General features: G+C 43.8%; 1 protein-coding gene across 2 annotated transcripts in view; it reads right to left on the minus strand.

The window, feature by feature from the left end:
- The window catches only part of LOC118402555 (glypican-5-like), a 210,978-nt gene that overhangs the window by 119,800 nt on the left and 72,303 nt on the right, over positions 1–18,875 (minus strand). For both annotated transcript variants that reach the window (XM_052477055.1, XM_052477054.1), the window contains exon 4: positions 3,735–3,904. In XM_052477055.1, coding sequence (XP_052333015.1) covers positions 3,735–3,904 — 170 coding nt within the window. The remainder of the gene's footprint in view (positions 1–3,734; positions 3,905–18,875) is intronic.

The raw sequence follows: 18,875 nt of genomic DNA on the forward strand, positions 1-18,875 counted from the left end.
ATTAGATTCCTGTCTAAATTAGATTGTTGTCTGTAAATTAGATTGTTGACTGGAAATTAGATTACTGTCTGGAAATTAGATTACTGTCTGGAAATTAGATTGTTGTCTGTAAATTAGATTGTTGTCTGGAAATTAGATTCCTGTCTGTAAATTAGATTGTTGTCTGTAAATTAGATTGTTGTCTGTAAATTAGATTGTTGTCTGGAAATTAGATTGTTGTCTGGAAATTAGATTGTTGTCTGGAAATTAGATTGTTGTCTGGAAATTAGATTACTGTCTGGAAATTAGATTGTAGTCTGTAAATTAGATTACTGTCTGTAAATTAGATTACCGTCTGTAAATTAGATTGTTGTCTGGAAATTAGATTGTAGTGTGTAAATTAGATTACTGTCTGTAAATTAGATTACTGTCTGTAAATTAGATTACTGTCTGGAAATTAGATTACTGTCTGGAAATTAGATTACTGTCTGGAAATTAGATTGTTGTCTGGAAATTAGATTGTTGTCTGTAAATTAGATTGTTGTCTGGAAATTAGATTACTGTCTGGAAATTAGATTGTTGTCTGGAAATTAGATTACTGTCTGTAAATTAGATTACTGTCTGGAAATTAGATTACTGTCTGGAAATTAGATTACTGTCTGGAAATTAGATTACTGTCTGGAAATTAGATTACTGTCTGGAAATTAGATTGTTGTCTGGAAATTAGATTGTAGTCTGTAAATTAGATTGTTGTCTGGAAATTAGATTCCTGTCTGTAAATTAGATTGTTGTCTGTAAATTAGATTGTTGTCTGGAAATTAGATTGTTGTCTGGAAATTAGATTGTAGTCTGTAAATTAGATTCCTGTCTGGAAATTAGATTCCTGTCTGTAAATTAGATTGTTGTCTGTAAATTAGATTGTTGTCTGGAAATTAGATTCCTGTCTGTAAATTAGATTGTTGTCTGTAAATTAGATTGTTGTCTGGAAATTAGATTACTGTCTGTAAATTAGATTACTGTCTGGAAATTAGATTGTTGTCTGGAAATTAGATTGTAGTCTGTAAATTAGATTGTTGTCTGGAAATTAGATTGTAGTCTGTAAATTAGATTACGGTCTGTAAATTAGATTACTGTCTGTAAATTAGATTGTTGTCTGGAAATTAGATTCCTGTCTAAATTAGATTGTTGTCTGTAAATTAGATTGTTGACTGGAAATTAGATTACTGTCTGGAAATTAGATTGTTGTCTGGAAATTAGATTGTTGTCTGGAAATTAGATTCCTGTCTGTAAATTAGATTGTTGTCTGTAAATTAGATTGTTGTCTGGAAATTAGATTACTGTCTGGAAATTAGATTGTAGTCTGTAAATTAGATTACTGTCTGTAAATTAGATTGTTGTCTGGAAATTAGATTCCTGTCTGTAAATTAGATTGTAGTCTGTAAATTAGATTGTAGTCTGTAAATTAGATTACTATCTGTAAATTAGATTACTGTCTGTAAATTAGATTGTTGTCTGGAAATTAGATTGTTGTCTGGAAATTAGATTGTTGTCTGGAAATTAGATTGTTGTCTGGAAATTAGATTGTTGTCTGGAAATTAGATTGTTGTCTGGAAATTAGATTGTTGTCTGGAAATTAGATTACTGTCTGGAAATTAGATTGTTGTCTGGAAATTAGATTGTAGTCTGTAAATTAGATTACTGTCTGTAAATTAGATTACTGTCTGGAAATTAGATTACTGTCTGGAAATTAGATTGTTGTCTGGAAATTAGATTCCTGTCTGTAAATTAGATTGTTGTCTGTAAATTAGATTGTTGTCTGGAAATTAGATTGTTGTCTGGAAATTAGATTGTAGTCTGTAAATTAGATTCCTGTCTGGAAATTAGATTCCTGTCTGTAAATTAGATTGTTGTCTGTAAATTAGATTGTTGTCTGGAAATTAGATTCCTGTCTGTAAATTAGATTGTTGTCTGTAAATTAGATTGTTGTCTGTAAATTAGATTATTGTCTGGAAATTAGATTACTGTCTGTAAATTAGATTACTGTCTGGAAATTAGATTGTTGTCTGTAAATTAGATTGTAGTCTGTAAATTAGATTACTGTCTGTAAATTAGATTGTTGTCTGTAAATTAGATTGTTGTCTGTAAATTAGATTGTAGTCTGTAAATTAGATTACTGTCTGTAAATTAGATTGTTGTCTGTAAATTAGATTGTTGTCTGTAAATTAGATTGTTGTCTGTAAATTAGATTGTTGTCTGTAAATTAGATTGTTGTCTGGAAATTAGATTGTTGTCTGGAAATTAGATTGTTGTCTGGAAATTAGATTGTTGTCTGGAAATTAGATTGTAGTCTGTAAATTAGATTCCTGCCTGGAAATTAGATTACTGTCTGGAAATTAGATTACTGTCTGGAAATTAGATTACTGTCTGGAAATTAGATTACTGTCTGGAAATTAGATTGCTGTCTAAGGGAACTAACTGGAAACAAAGTACAAGTCATAAAATGAGTGTCCACTCCTCTCTACTTCATTCTGTGTTATCATAATACAATTAAACTACAATTTCCCTTGTTATTCCACTATATCATATTCCTTTCCATTCCCTCCAGCGGCTACTGGCCTTGTGCCTCTGCCAGTGTAAACTGCTGTGTGTGATGAGGATACTGCCCACTGGTCTGTGGGTAGGCTGGCAGAGGGCTGGGCGCTGGATACTGTTGGCGTGGAGCACGGTGGCAGCGCCAGGGCAAGACCGTCAGCTAGACTGGCACAACAACACCTGGGTGTCTGTGAGTGAGTGAGTGAGTGAGTGAGTGAGTGAGTGAGTGAGTGAGTGAGTGAGTGAGTGAGTGAGTGAGTGAGTGAGTGAGTGAGTGAGTGAGTGACTAATATTTGACTGTGTGTGTGTGTGTGTGCCTGTGCGTGTGCGTGTGTGTGTGTGTGTGTGCCTTAATGCCTAATATGTGACTGTGTGTCTGTGTGTCTGTGTCTGTGTCTGTGTCTGTGTGAGTGACTGTGTGTGGGTGTGTGTGTGTATGTGTGCCTAATATGTGACTGTGTGACTGTGTGTCTGTGTGTGCCTATGTGATAGCATTGAGGTGGGCAGCTGATCTGAGCTGGGGCTATGGTAGTCTGGGTAAACAGGAAGCGGTCCGTCAGTATTAATCTTCCCCCCTCCCTGTGGGCACTGCCCTGACAGCTGCTGTGGGCACCGGGTGCCTCAAAGGACGAGGTAGAGGGGGAATCGGACCGTGTGAGAGGAGTGTGTAACACACAGTATGTCTGTGTGAGTGTGTGAGTGTGTATGTGTGTGTGTGGCAGAATCACTATACTATATGTACTGTATAGATGAATAAATTGTCATTTACGATTGAGCCAAGAATCTCAAAGTCCATAATTCCCTTGGCTATCACATTATGTAAAAACAATTACGTTTATTTATGACGGTCACGTGATGTTCATCTGTCACCAGACTTAGATCAAGTACCTATCATTTTCCTTTCAAAAACAGTAGATGTGTTTGATTTAACGTGCACTGCTCCATCATCCCAGCACACTGGGTTAAATCAAGTGCATGTCAAGTATTTGACAGAAAACCAATAGGTTATTCTGCCTATTTAACATGCAGTGAGAATGTGACTCACACGAGGATAACCAGAAACCGAAAAGTTGCAAATCTGATGTCGAAGAAAGGATCTGATTTCCCAGGTGTTTCGGATCCGGACAGAACTTTTGTCCCAGCTCTGTCTGGCCCAGCCTTACCTCCTCAGGTGGGCAAGTTGTCCCATCAGCTGTTCTGGTGGGGGGATGGAGGGGGGGTCGGAGGGAGGGACGGTCGATGATGTCACCGAGGAGGTTGTGACCTCCGGGGCGGGGTCAGGGTGGACGCTGGTGCGGGGCTCCTTGGCTGACCGACCACACACTTTGTCCACCTGCGGGGAGAGAGAAACACACGGGGGTTGACACACGGCACAATGTCTACACCCCCTTGTCCACCTGGAGGGAGGGAGAAACACACGGGGGTTGACACACGGCACAATGTCTACACCCCCTTGTCCACCTGGAGGGAGGGAGAAACACACAGGGGTTGACACACGGCACAATGTCTACACCCCCTTGTCCACCTGGAGGGAGGGAGAAACACACGGGGGTTGACACACGGCACAATGTCTACACCCCCTTGTCCACCTGGAGGGAGGGAGAAACACACGGGGGTTGACACACGGCACAATGTCTACACCCCCTTGTCCACCTGGAGGGAGGGAGAAACACACAGGGGTTGACACACGGCACAATGTCTACACCCCCTTGTCCACCTGGAGGGAGGGAGAAACACACGGGGGTTGACACACGGCACAATGTCTACACCCCCTTGTCCACCTGGAGGGAGGGAGAAACACACGGGGGTTGACACACGGCACAATGTCTACACCCCCTTGTCCACCTGGAGGGAGGGAGAAACACACGGGGGTTGACACACGGCACAATGTCTACACCCCCTTGTCCACCTGGAGGGAGGGAGAAAACCACGGGGGTTGACACACGGCACAATGTCTACACCCCCTTTGCCACCTGCGGGTGTCACAGAAAATAAACAAGTGGCTTGATAAAGGGAATGGTGTCTAAACCACACACAAATTTGTATTTTTATTTTATTTCACCTTTATTTAACCAGGCAGGCTAGTTGAGAACATGTTCTCATTTACAACTGCGACCTGGCCAAGATAAAGCATAGCAGTGTGAACAGACAACACAGAGTTACACATGGAGTAAACAATTAACAAGTCAATAACACAGTAGAGAAAAAAAAAGAGTCTATATTCATTGTGTGCAAAAGGCATGAGGAGGTAGGCGAATAATTACAATTTAGCAGATTAACACTGGAGTGATAAATTATCAGATGGTCATGTGCAGGTAGAGATACTGGTGTGCAAAAGAGCAGAAAAGTAAATAAATAAAAACAGTATGGGGATGAGGTAGGTAAATTGGGTGGGCTATTTACCGATGGACTATGTACAGCTGCAGCGATCGGTTAGCTGCTCAGATAGCAGATGTTTAAAGTTGGTGAGGGAGATAAAAGTCTCCAACTTCAGCGATTTTTGCAATTCGTTCCAGTCACAGGCAGCAGAGAACTGGAAGGAAAGGCGGCCAAATGAGGTGTTGGCTTTAGGGATGATCAGTGAGATACACCTGCTGGAGCGCGTGCTACGGGTGGGTGTTGCCATCGTGACCAGTGAATTGAGATAAGGCGGAGCTTTACCTAGCATGGACTTGTAGATTACCTGGAGCCAGTGAGTCTGGCGACGAATATGTAGCGAGGACCAGCCGACTAGAGCATACAGGTCGCAGTGGTGGGTGGTATAAGGTGCTTTAGTAACAAAACGGGTGGCACTGTGATAAACTGCATCCAGTTTGCTGGAGAAAGAACGATGGGGACAGAATGAACATAGGGCTTATGGAGACACGGATACGTTGGAGGGAGACAAGGACAGGATAAGAGAGTTATTGCCAAGACTGACACGTGTGTGTGTGTGTGTGCGTGCGTGTGTGCGTGCGTGTGTGTGTGTTGTTAACGATGAGTATATCTCCACTGGGCCATTTAAACTCTGAATGGCTCTATGAGACAGACAGGTCATGCAGTGACCACCCCCACAATCCAAATCAATGGTGTCTTATTGGCTTAAAAGCCTTGGGTGTTATTAAATGTTATTCTATTAGGGAGATGGACAGTCTAATGGTGAGCTGCACCAACACCATGTCTGTCTCTGTCTGGAGGGGTCATTCTATCGCTGTCATGACAACCCAATGTCACTAGGCTATAACTTACTGCCTCCTGTCATACATCTCCTATACTGAATGTGTACTTTCAACATGAGGTGCGGCAAATCTCACACCTCGACAGCCTTATGACAAGGCTCTGTAACTTACAAACGACGAAGCAAGCCGGACACCTGACATAGGCTTCTATAAATACCTCCGCTCGTTGTTACATAAGAAGAAACTTGCGTCACTGCTCTTGGAGCACAGTAAGTGTAATAACGTCTTAAGTGGGCTTCAGCAATGGCTTTTCTAATGCCGTATGCATGTGACGCGGGGACATCAAAGACACGGTGCTGAAGTATTTACGCATTGCTTCACTCCTACGGTACGGGACCTGTTTAGGAGAGCTAGTGACTCCAGGCGCAAACACACAAACACACACACACATACACTTCTTCACACCAGCCAGCCCAGACCTCCCAGACACTGTGTGCCTTTTGGAAAACTAAACAATGGAATGTACAAAACATAAACATGCACTTTCTTCCATACCAAACAGAGAGGGGAAAAGGAGGAATATTCAGGGGTTGAGAGGGGGTGATGGAGGGGTGAGTAACCACCAAAGCAGCAGAAATATGCGTAACAACTTCAAAACCGCAGGTAGTCAGAGCCCATATGTGCCAATGGGGCGGCTTATAAATAGCGTTAGCCTCTGGGGCTAGGAGGAAGTGTGTGTGTGCGAGCGTGCGTGCGTGTGCGTGCGTGTGCGTGCGTGCGTGTGTGCGCGTGTGTGTGTGCGTGCGTGTGCGTGTTTGTGTGTGCGTGTTTGTGTGTGTGTGTGCGCGCGCGCGTGTGTGCGTGCGTGTGTGTGTGTGTTATGAATATAAGTCAGCACATGTGCCCTATAAAGGCAATTGAAATGGAGGTTTCTGCATAACAGCAGGGCTATTCCTGACTGAGAACACTGGACCATGCAGCTCTCTACCAGAGACCTGCTGAGCGACACAGGCCATGTTCTGGTGAGGGAGTGAGTCACTGAGAGACGGCGTTATACAGTAGTGCGGTACTGGCACATTGTCTACCTCTCCACAACTCTTCTCTATCTTTCTCTCTCTCCCCTCCACTCTCCCCCTTCTCTCTCTCTCTCTCTCTCTCCCCCTTTCTCTCTCTCTCCCCACCTTCTCTCTCTCCCCCCCTTGTCTACCCCCCCGCGCCTTTCTCTCCCCCTCTCTTTCAGTCAATACACACACAGGAGCAGCTGTGGAGCAGCAAAGAGAGGCAGACTTGGGCCATTGGGGAGATGATTGTGTTATTACATTACCCTTGAAGTACCCTGGACCCATAAAATACAGCACACACACACACACACACACACACAGACACGCACACATGCACACACAGAGACATACACACACACAGAGACACACACACACTCACTGGCATGCACACACCCATACACACACAGACTATAGAGCTGCGGGTGGGCAATCAACATGCAAGACATGCAAGGTAGCAACCATTTTACGGCCAACACCGGTGAAGGAGCCAAAAATGCAAAAATTGTATTCTGTTTTGTATTATTCCATGCAGTTTTTCAAACAATTAAAATGTCAAAACAATTTACATACTGACCGCCCCCACGCGCTCTGCAAGGCAAACATTTGTTGGAGCACTCTTGTACATTGTAAACTTGTGACCGGTTTGTTTTATGAAATAATCCAAGCGAGAACACTTGAGGGAAGCTAATGTGGACTGATGGAGACACTTTTAATTCCTTGTTGATTAGCACATGGTTCTGTTGCAGTCGCCGCACTGCCAGATCGCTTGTTAATAAGCCAAGTTTGAACAAACAATGTAAAAAGGGAAGAATTGTCTTTCCAGAATTATAAAAATCCATCCTAATTCATGTTGGATTCAAACCAACCACCACGGCTCAAACACACGCACAGACACAGACAGACAGACACAGACAGACACAGACAGACAGACACAGACAGACACAGACAGACAGACACAGACAGACAGACACAGACAGACAGACACAGACAAACCCCAGACACAGACAGACAGACACAGACAGACAGACACAGACACAGACAGACAGACACAGACAGACACAGACAGACAGACACAGACAGACACAGACAGACAGACACAGACAGACAGACACACAGACACACCAAACCCCCGCTTTCTACTGATTATATCCCTCTAGACCAGTTTGGGTCGCATTCATACACCACAGGGTCTTGTTGGGGTTGCATGTGGGGGCAGTGTTTGGGAGGTCTGGGCCTGCCTGGCAGACTGGGCCTGTGTGTCTAGTTGGCTTGCCTGGCAGACTGGGCAGGTGTGTGGAGGGGCAGGGCAGGAGTACCCAGACTCCCCAGTATTAATAACCATGGCTATTACAGGACTGGCATTCTCCTGACGCCCACACACACACACACGATTGGACAATATTGTTCAACAGCAGTACCAGACAGGGACAAGAGCCTGGGGATCTGTCTCAGACACCATCAGAGGGAACTGGAGGGAGTTTTGACAAGCTACTAAAAGACTAAACCAAACAGACAAGACAGATGAATACACAGTCTCATACACAGCAACACTTCCTAGCTGAACAAAGTGGCACAGTCCAGCCAATACTGTACATGTATCTATGCAGACTAGACTACACTAAGGGAAGTTATCATTGGTTACCAAAAGCATACACTGAGTGTACAAAACATTCGGGACACCTTCCTAATATTGAGTTGCACCCCCTTTTTCCCTCAGAACAGCCTCAATTTGTCAGGGCATGGACTCGACAAGGTGTCGAAAGCGTTTCACAGGGATGCTGGCCCATGTAGACTCCACTGCTTCCCACAGTTGTGTCAAGTTGGCTGGATTTCCGTGATACACACAGGAATCACACAGCATTGCAGTTCTTGACACAAACTGATGAGCCTGGCACCTACTACCATACCCCGTTCAAAAGGCACCTAAATCTTTTGTCTTGCCCATTCACCCTCTGAATGGCACACAGACACAATGTATGTGTCAATTGTCTCAAGGCTTAAAAATCCTTCTTTAGCCTTTCTCCTTCCCTTCATCTAGACTGATTGAAGTGGATTTAACAAGTGACATCAATAAGGGATCATAGCGTTATCCTGGATTTACCTGGTCAGTCTATGTCATGGAAAGAGCAGGTGTTCCTAATGTTTTGTACACTCAGTGTATATTTTCAATATATATATATGTAAATATTTATATCAAAGTGATTTATTATAACTTTTGGGATTAGCTTTTTTTCTCATTCTTTCGTAAGTGTTGAAATTTGGCGGAATCATACACCATGTCTCGCCTGTCTCCAGAATGAAAAGTTTGTTTTGTAGAGACAAATATGTAAACGTTCCCTCCAAAATATGAGTTGGAAGAGAAAGTCAATAACACTTGTGTGTGTGTTCTGTTCTTTCTCTTTCACAACAAAACCTGGGTTGTGTTCATTGGGCACCAAAATGAGAGGAAAGGGACTGAAACGGGGAGGAACTGCCTGAACTTGTCCAAAAAGAAATGCTCGTTTTGCTTTTCCGTTACAAAACATTTTGCCACGGTGTCCCCTAATAAATACCACCCAGTTTAGGCGATCAAGACAAGGGGTTTCTGTCAGTGGAGTGTCCTGTAGAGACGGGCTGAGGTCGTCATTTCAAAACAATAACATGGGCACAAATCAGTCGGACGCCTAACTAAACATGTAGCTATGTAAACAGAAGAAAAAGTAATGGTCGGGAGAATAAACATAAGCCACTAAAAACAGAAATGATACGGAAAATAAATATTAAGACAGTTTGAGGCCACAACAGGGACAAACGGAGAGAAATAGCATTAGAAGCTAGATATGATGTCCGGATTGGCCACATAATCCCATTGACCAATCAGAGGACAGCTTGAAGGAGGGCACAGACTACAATGCAACGATAAATCCTGACCTCAGTGATGGCATGGGAATGGAAGCCCGAGTGCGTGTGTGTGTTTAACCACCTGTTTGTCCTTGTTAAATCTTTAAAATGGCAGCTATTCCATTTCAGGCATTCCTCGGGTGACTTCCTGGAGAATGATGGCATAGGATGCCATGGTCTGATGCCCTATGCCAAACTGTTCAGCCTATGGGGTTCTCTATACATATGGGAAGAGGGCGATGAAATTGGTGACGAAAGCATGTGTGTGTTATTATAAGTTCTGTATATGCTTCTGTACCTGTGTGTTCGCATTTGTGTGCCTGCATATGTGTGTGTGCTCACATTTGTATGCTTGCCTGCCTGCCTGCCTGCCTGCCTGCCTGCCTGCCTGCCTGCCTGCCTGCCTGCCTGCGCGCGCGTGCGTGCGTGCGTGCGTGTGTATCTATCTGTCTATAATCCCCCACACTTGTGTTTATGTATCGTCTCCATCTCATATATCCCTGGTCTACCCCGGGGCCAGAGAGTTGAGACAAGAGGAGCAGAGAGCGAGGGAATGAACTAGAGAGTGTCCGACCTATCCCAGTCCATCCCAGGATGTCCCAGGCCATCCCAGGCTCTAGGGGAGTATTGCCTTACAGACAGCAGTGGTGGTCCCAGGCTGTCATCTTGGTTTGTTTATCTAGGGATCAGCCAGGGTAACTTTCTCAGCCTCCCTCTCCGATTGCATTCTGGGTAGCAGTGGGAAGGTAGGTGGGGGGGTTGTCCAGCGAGTCTGGCCCCCTATTGTCCACTGCTGGTTTGAATTCTGGACAGCCAATTACCTCTCGGATAGCTCAAATCAAATCAAATTGTATTTGTCACATACACATGGTTAGCAGATGTTAATGCGAATGTAGCGAAATGCTTGTGCTTCTAGTTCCGACAATGCAGTAATAACCAACGACTAATCTAACAAAACCATTTCAAAACTACTACCTTATACACAGAAGTGTGAAGGGATAAAGAATATGTACATAAAGATATATGAAGGAGTGATGGTACAGAACGGCATATGCAAGATGCAGTAGATGGTATAGAGTACAGTATATACATATGAGATGAGTAATGTAGGGTATGTAAACAAAGTGGCATAGTTTAAAGTGGCTAGTGATACACGTATTACATAAAGATGCAGTAGATGATAGAGTACAGGATATACATATACATATGAGATGAGTAATGTAGGGTATGGAAACATCATATTAAGTAGCATTGTTTGAAGTGGCTAGTGATATATTTTTACATCAATTTCCATCCATTCCCATTATTAAAGTGGCTGGAGTTGACAGTGTTGGCAGCAGCCACTCAATGTTAGTGGTGGCTGTTAAACAGTCTGATGGCCTTGAGATAGAAGCTGTTTTTAGGTCTCTCGGTCCCTGCTTTGATGCACCTGTACTGACCTCGCCTTCTGGATGATAGCGGGGTGAACAGGCAGTGGCTCGGGTGGTTGTTGTCCTTGATGATCTTTATGGCCTTCCTGTGACATCGGGCGGTGTAGGTGTCCTGGAGGACAGGTAGTTTGCCCCCGGTGATGCGTTGTGCAGACCTCACTACCCTCTGGAGAGCCTTATGGTTGTGGGCGGAGCAGTTGCTGTACCAGCCCGACAGGATGCTCTCGATTGTGCATCTGTGAGTGCTTTTGGTGACAAGCCGAATTTCTTCAGCCTCCTGAGGTTGAAGAGGCGCTGCTGCGCCTTCTTCCCGACGCTGTCTGTGTGGGTGGACCAATTCAGTTTGTCCGTGATGTGTACGCCTAGGAACTTAAAACTTACTACCTTCTCCACTACTGTCCCATCGATGTGGATAGGGGAGTGCTCCCTCTGCTGTTTCCTGAAGTCCACAATCATCTCCTTTGTTTTGTTGACGTTGAGTGTGAGGTTATTTTCCTGACAACACACCTCGAAGGCCCTCACCTCCTCCCTGTAGGCCGTCTCGTCGTTGTTGGTAATCAAACCTACCACTGCAGTGTCGTCTGCAAACTTGATGATTGAGTTGGAGGCGTGCATGGCCATGCAGTCATGGGTGAACAGGGAGTACAGGAGAGGGCTGAGAACACACCCTTTTGGGGACCCAGTGTTGAGGATCAGCGGGGTGGAGATGTTGTTTCCTACCCTCAGCACCTGGGGGCGGCCCGTCAGAAAGTCCAGAACCCAGTTGCACAGGGCGGGGTCGAGATCCAGGGTCTCGAGATTAGTGATGAGTTCAGAGGTTACTATGGTGTTAAATGCTGAGCTGTAGTCAATGAACAGCGTTCTTACATAGGTATTCATCTTGTCCAGATGGGATAGGGCAGTGTGCAGTGTGATGGCGATTGCGTCGTCTGTGGACCTATTGGGGCGGTAAGCAAACTGAAGTAGGTCTAGGGTATCAGGTAGGGCGGATGTGATATGATCCTTGACTAGTCTCTCAAAGCACTTCATGATGACAGAAGTGAGTGCTATGGGGCGATAGTCATTTAGTTCAGTTACCTTAACTTTCTTGGGATCAGGAACAATGGTGGTCATCTTGAAGCATGTTGGCACAGCAGACTGGGATACGGATTGATTGAATATGTCCGTAAACACACCAGCCAGCTGGTCTGCGCTATGAGGACAAGGCTATGGATGCCGTCTGGGCCGGCAGCCGTGCGAGGGTTAACACATTTAAATGTTTTACTCGCGTTGGCCATGGTGAAGGAGAGCCCACAGGCTTTGGTAGTGGGCCGTGTCAGTGGCACTGTATTGTCCTCAAAGCGAGCAAAGAAGTTGTTTAATTTGTCTGGGACCAAGACGTCAATGTCCCCGATGGGGCTGGTTTTCTTTTTGTAATCTGTGATTGACTGTAGACCGTGCCACATACGTCTCGTGTTTTGATTCGTTGAATTGCGACTCTACTTCGTCTCTATACTGACGCTTTGCTTGTTTTATTGCCTTGCGGAGGGAATAGCTGCACTGTTTGTATTCGGTCATGTTTCCAGTCGCCTTGCCATGATTAATGTGGTTCACACTTTCAGTTTTGAAAGTGCTGCCATCAATCCACGGTTTCTGGTTAGGGAAGGTTCTAACAGTCACAGTGGGTACAACATCACCGATGCACTTGCTAATAAACTCACTCACCAAGTCAGCGTACAAGTACATGTTATTGTCTGAGGCTACCCGGAACATATGCCAGTCCATGTGATCGAAGCAATCTTGAAGCGTGGAATCCGATTGGTCAGACCAGCGTTGGATAGACCTAAGCATGGGTGTTTCCTGTTTTAGTTTCTGTCTATATGCTGGGAGCAACAAAATGGACTCATGGTCAGATTTGCCGAAGGGAGGGTGGGTGAGGGCTTTGTATGCATTGTGGAAGTTAGAGTAGCAATGGTCCAGAATGCTACCGGCTCGTGTCGAACATTCGATATGCTGATAGAATTTAGAAAGCCTTGTTCTCAGATTAGCTTTGTTAAAATCCCCAGCTACAATAAATGTAGCCTAAGGATATGTGGTTTCCAGTTTACATAGAGTCCACTGAAGTTCTTTCAGGGCCGTCGAGGTTTCTGCTTGGGGGGGATATACACGGCGGTGACTATAATCAAAGAGAATTCTCTTGGTAGATAATGCCGTCGGCAATTGATTGTAAGGAATTCTAGGTCAGGTGAACAAAAGGACTTGAGATTCTGTATGTTGTTATGATTACACCATGAGTCGTTGATCAGAAGGCCCTTCTTCTTACCAGAGAGATGTTTGCTTCTGTCGGCGCGATGCGTGAAGAAAACATTGGCGAGTAATATGCTCGGAAGCGGTGGATAGTGTGCTCGCCTTCTAAGTCTGACCAGTAGGCCGCTCTGTCTGCCTCTCTTGCAGCGACCGCGTCGTTTGGGTCGGCCTCTGGGATAAGATCCCATGTCCAGGGTCGAGTTCCGAACAAAAGATCCGCTTCGGGAAAGTTGTATTCCTGGTCGTAATGTTGGTGAGTTGACGTCACTTTTTAATCCAATAGTTCTCCCCGGCTGTATGTAATAACACTTGAGATTTTCTAACAATGTAAGAAATAATACATAAAAAATTACTGCATAGTTTCCTAAGGACCTGAGGCGACCATTTCTGTCAGTGCCACTTATCACACTCATCACATTTTGAACAGAGTTAACGCTCCATGTGTGCGCTTACACACACATCCTCTGCCAGTGTGTGTGAAACCATGGGAACGGTGCACCAGTGCATAGGCCACTCACAGCTTTTACAGAGCTTCACAATAGAGCTCAGACGATACTGCTGACTCTAAACACACAATCACTCAAGCCCAGCTACCCCTTTGAAAGCTCAGTTGGTAGAGCGGAGGACTGTAGGTGCAAATAGCAGAGATCCTTAGATCGCTTCAAATCTGTCTCGAAGGAGGACATGTTTTTACTTTTGGTCGACTTTTCGATGGCAATTGTTACACTGGACGCAACGGCCAATACACAGGCACCTCTGACCCTTGCTTCGACCTAACCTGTAGGTTCTGCCCCTGATCTATCAAACTAGCTCAGTTGGTAGAGCGGAGGATATTTCAAACCAAAACGTGCACACGGGGGCAGGACCGAGTTTAGGAAACCCCCTTTCCACAATAGAGGAAGGCCAATACTGCTAACTCTAAATGCACAGTAACAAACACCCTTTCGAGAGCTCAGTTGATAGAGTGGAGGACTGTAGGCGCAAGAGCAGGGATCTTTATGTTGCTGGTTTGAAGGAGGATACTTTTTCCATGGCCTCACTGCATTAATCGCATCCAGCCATCTTTGAATTGGACACACAGGAACATCATCCCTCAGCAGCGCATCTGAGCCAAGGAGGAGACTTTTTCCTGCATCGAATGGCTGTTTTTTGGGAAATTGAAGCCCGACTGGCCCATAGCCTAAGGATGTTAAGCCCTGTTGGGCCGACAGGTCCAGCTGGGTTCGGGCCAAAAATCTAAACTCTAGCCCCCTTTCAACCCCAACACACTGCATTCGGTGAAGGGGTGGGGGGTGTTTGGGCCCCTATTGTCTACTGCCAATGGTTCACTCCCAACGCACACATAATACTATTGACTCTTTCCTTTTTTCTGATGACCAACTCCCTTCGATAGCTCAATTGGTAGAGCGGCAGACTGTAGTTACAAAAGCAGAGTTCCTTAGGTCACTGGTTCAAATCTATCTCTTTTCTGGATCTTGTTCATTTTGAATTATATGTACCATTTCAGCCTGACCGACCAGAGCACATTAAAGGGGACGTAATGTATTTCACAACATGACGTTAGATGGTTCCTCACCCTGAAAGTAGTCTATGCACCAGGGGAAACTGTAATCCATTGTTCAGTTTTGGGTGGGGATGTCTGGACAGTTTGGCTCCATGGTCCACTAGTGATTGCCCCCTATTGTCGACTCACAGCTCACTTTCTTGACTACCCGCACCATCACCCCTTTGATAGCTCAGTTGGTAGAGTGGAGAACTGAAGGTGGGAAAACAGAGATCATTAGGCTGCTGATTCAAATCTGTCTCAAAGGAGGAAACAGCCTCCAGCTTTTAACTGACTTTCTGATGGTCTCATGGCAGGAATCACAGTGCAGCCCCCTCTCTCCACCCCAAATGCACTGCTCTCCGGACAGTTTGGCCCCCTATTGTCTACGGCTGTTTTGCATTCTGGAAGGATGTCACACTCATGCACGGATACACACGCACACCGTATCCATGCATCCACTGCCAGTGTGTTCAACCATGAGAACACCCATCTGTACCAGGTCAGCCAAAGTCCACATGCCACTCACAACTCTACGCTCACAGTCAATCATGCTGATTGTAAACACAAAGTCACACAAACACCCCTTTGATTGCTCCGTTGGTAGAGCAGAGGACTGTAGGTGAAGGAGAGAATCTCTCGAAGGAAGGAGAGAACCTTATCCTCAAGCTTTGGTAGATGTTTTCAAGGCTTCATGGTAGGAATCACAGCCATCTACTTTTGATTGGGACACAAGAACATACTCTTTCACATACACCTCTGAGCTATGTTCCTCACCTGTCTCAGTTGGTAGAGTGGTGGACTGTAGCTGATACAACATCAATCCTTAGGTTGCTGGTTCAAAGGAGGGACAGTTTTCCTGCATCCAATGGTTCAGTTGGTTGGATCATTTGTTGCTAATATCAGGGTTGAATATGAATATGTGCTTACTGTATTTCACATGGGATAAAAACCATTTGCTAAATTACCTTTTTAACAATAGTCTATCGGGCACAGAATTACAGAACACACTTGCATAATGACATTTACAGGCCAAACCAATGTGGTGTAACTACATACATACATCAAATGCTGCTGAAAGAAACTGGACGTAAACTCAAATGAAAACCAAGCGTTGAATTTTCAAAACTCTTTGTACAAAACTCCAAACTGGTAAGTAACACTTGTAACCCAGCCAGTCTTCCATTCAAAATCTTTCATTGCGCATTGACCCAAAATATATGTTTACTGTGAAATATAATTAGTACATTGGTTTCTCGTCACCAAACATAATATAATGACATCTTCTCAATATAGTTATTTTAACAACCACTTTGGGACTATTTTCACAAGTATGTGGTGAATTTTCTAAACTCCAAACTGGTAACACTTAGGGGTCACAGGGGCACATAGGGGGCACATAGGGGGCAAGTTCCCACTCAGATGTGTATGTCTGTAAAGTAGAAACATAAAAAGTATAATATATACTCGAATGTACTACTATGATGATGACTATTATGACTTCACTTCACAGTACGTTTAAAAAAATATCTGATATTGACAAGAACAGAAATGTACTGTATGTAACAAATCAATGTTTATTGGTCACGTACACAGATGTCACAGAACGTGAACCTCTTGTGTTTCTAGCTCCTCCAGTGCAGTAATACAATATCAATACAATACAAATACGATATTCCAGAAAGTCCAAAACAAGAAAGAAATATATCCCTATGCAGTAAACATCCAAAATGAAGTTGCTGGGGTGTTTTTACACTCCGTTACTAAAATTGCATCGACCAATACAGTATTGTAATACCAAAATATATGCCATTTTACGTAGCAGACAATTTTATCCAAAGTGCCAACAGTCCCCACTTTTTGGTATGTGACCACAGTGGTAATCAAACCCACAACTCCGCTGTTGCTAACACCATGCTCTTATGAACTGAGCCATGTACAGGACCACTTCCATGCATAAGTACAATATAATACTGTAAAATATAATACGCTATTACAATACAGGTGGAAGATGTATGATTGCCATTCCCTCTTCCAGACCATTGATGTAGTCATCATACCCCTTGACTTATTCTACATTTTGTTGTGCTACAGCCTGAATTCAAAATGTATTAAATATACTGTATTTTCTGCCACCCATCTACATACAATACCCCATAATTACAAAGTGAAAACATTTTTATAGAAATTGTTGCACATTGATTGACATCCCTGAGTCAATACATGTTAGAATCACCTTTGGCAGCAATACAAGTTGTGAATCTTTCTGGGTAAATCTCTAAGAGCTTTGCCTGCCTGGATTGTACCATATTGGCACGTTATTACAATTCCTCAAGCTCTGTCAAGTTAGTTGTTGATCATTGCTAGACAGCTATTTTCAATTCTTTGCCATATGTTTTCAAGACGATTTAAGTTAAAACTGTAACTAGGCCACTCAGGAACATTCAATGTCATCTTTGTAAACAACTCCAGCGTAGATTTGGCCTTGTATTTAGGATATTGTCCTGCTGAAAGGTGAATTTGGCTCCCAGTTTTCCTCTAGGATTTTGCCTGTGCTTAGCTCCATTCCGTTTCTTTTAATCCTAAACTCCCCACTCCATGCCGATGACAAGCATACCCATAACATGATGCAGCCTCTGCCATGCTTGAAAATAAGAAGAGTGGTACTCAGTAATGTGTTGTATTGGATTTGCCCCAAACATAACACTTTGTATTCAGGACATAAAGTTATTTTCTTTGCCACATTTTTGCCAGTTTTACTTTAGTGCCTTATTTGCAAAAAGGATGTATGTTTTGGAATATTTTTTAGTCTGTACAGTTAGTATTATGAATGAACTACAATGTTATTGATCCATCCTCAGTTATCTCCTCTCACAGCCATTCAACTCTTTTACTGTTTTAAAGTCCCCGTTGGCTTCATGGTGAAATCCCTGAGCGTTTTTTTCCCTCTCCGGCAAGTTAGAGGTTAGGAAGGATGCCTGAGTTAGGAAGGATGCCTGAGTTAGGAAGGATGCCTGAGTTAGGAAGGATGCCTGAGTTAGGAAGGATGCCTGTATCTTTGTAGTAATTGGGGTATTGATATACCATCCAACGTGTAATTAATGACTCAAAGGGATATTCAATGTCTGCTTTTTTTTACCAATAGGTGCCCTTCTTTGAGAGGTATTGGAAAACCTCCCTGTTCTTTGCGGTTGAATCTGTATATATCAAATGTACACAATACCTGTTATCAAAGGTGTCAGCTGAAGATGACATGCAGGGGCCTGCAGGGATTTGTAGTCTACATTGATGCTAACTAGCATTTGATTTATTTATCTGAGAGTAAATGGAGCTAAATATATTGATAAAAGTCACCTTGTCCTATAAATATATTTACACGGTTATTAAAACGTCACACAAAACACAACTCTTATTTAAAGTGTTTCTAAAATCCCCTAAGGGAAAACTGAATGGTGGAAAAAACCATTGGAACCCTTTCCCTGTGTTTGACCGCTAGGTTTTATGGGTATTATGACACGTCCACCGTGTACACTATACTTACTGACTCAAAACATTTGAGCTTTAAACGTTTTGTTGATATTGTGGCAGCTGGCAGAGAGGGGAGTGGTGATTGAAGGAAGATATCTTGCAGCCCGCTGGCTCCACCCCAGAGTCTTGTATGGACTTCCTGCCACAACGAGGCAAGCCGCTGGATCATTAAGCCATTGAGTGCTTGGGGATAGAAGAGGAAGCGGGCTGCACAAAGAGTGTAAGAAGCGAGAGAATTATCTGTACAATTACCCCGTTGCAAATATCCCTAATAAAATTCCTAATTTGCATTGTAATTGTGCTCCTTGTGCGTGTTCGGTTATTGGTCTTGGTGGAAACCCCACACCTTTGATCCTTCTACAACATATACTGATGTACGGCATTTTTTTTTAAACATAATTCCACTTTGACTTGATGG

The sequence above is a fragment of the Oncorhynchus keta genome, chromosome 23 (genome assembly GCF_023373465.1).
Source record: "Oncorhynchus keta strain PuntledgeMale-10-30-2019 chromosome 23, Oket_V2, whole genome shotgun sequence".
Lineage (NCBI taxonomy): Eukaryota > Metazoa > Chordata > Actinopteri > Salmoniformes > Salmonidae > Oncorhynchus > Oncorhynchus keta.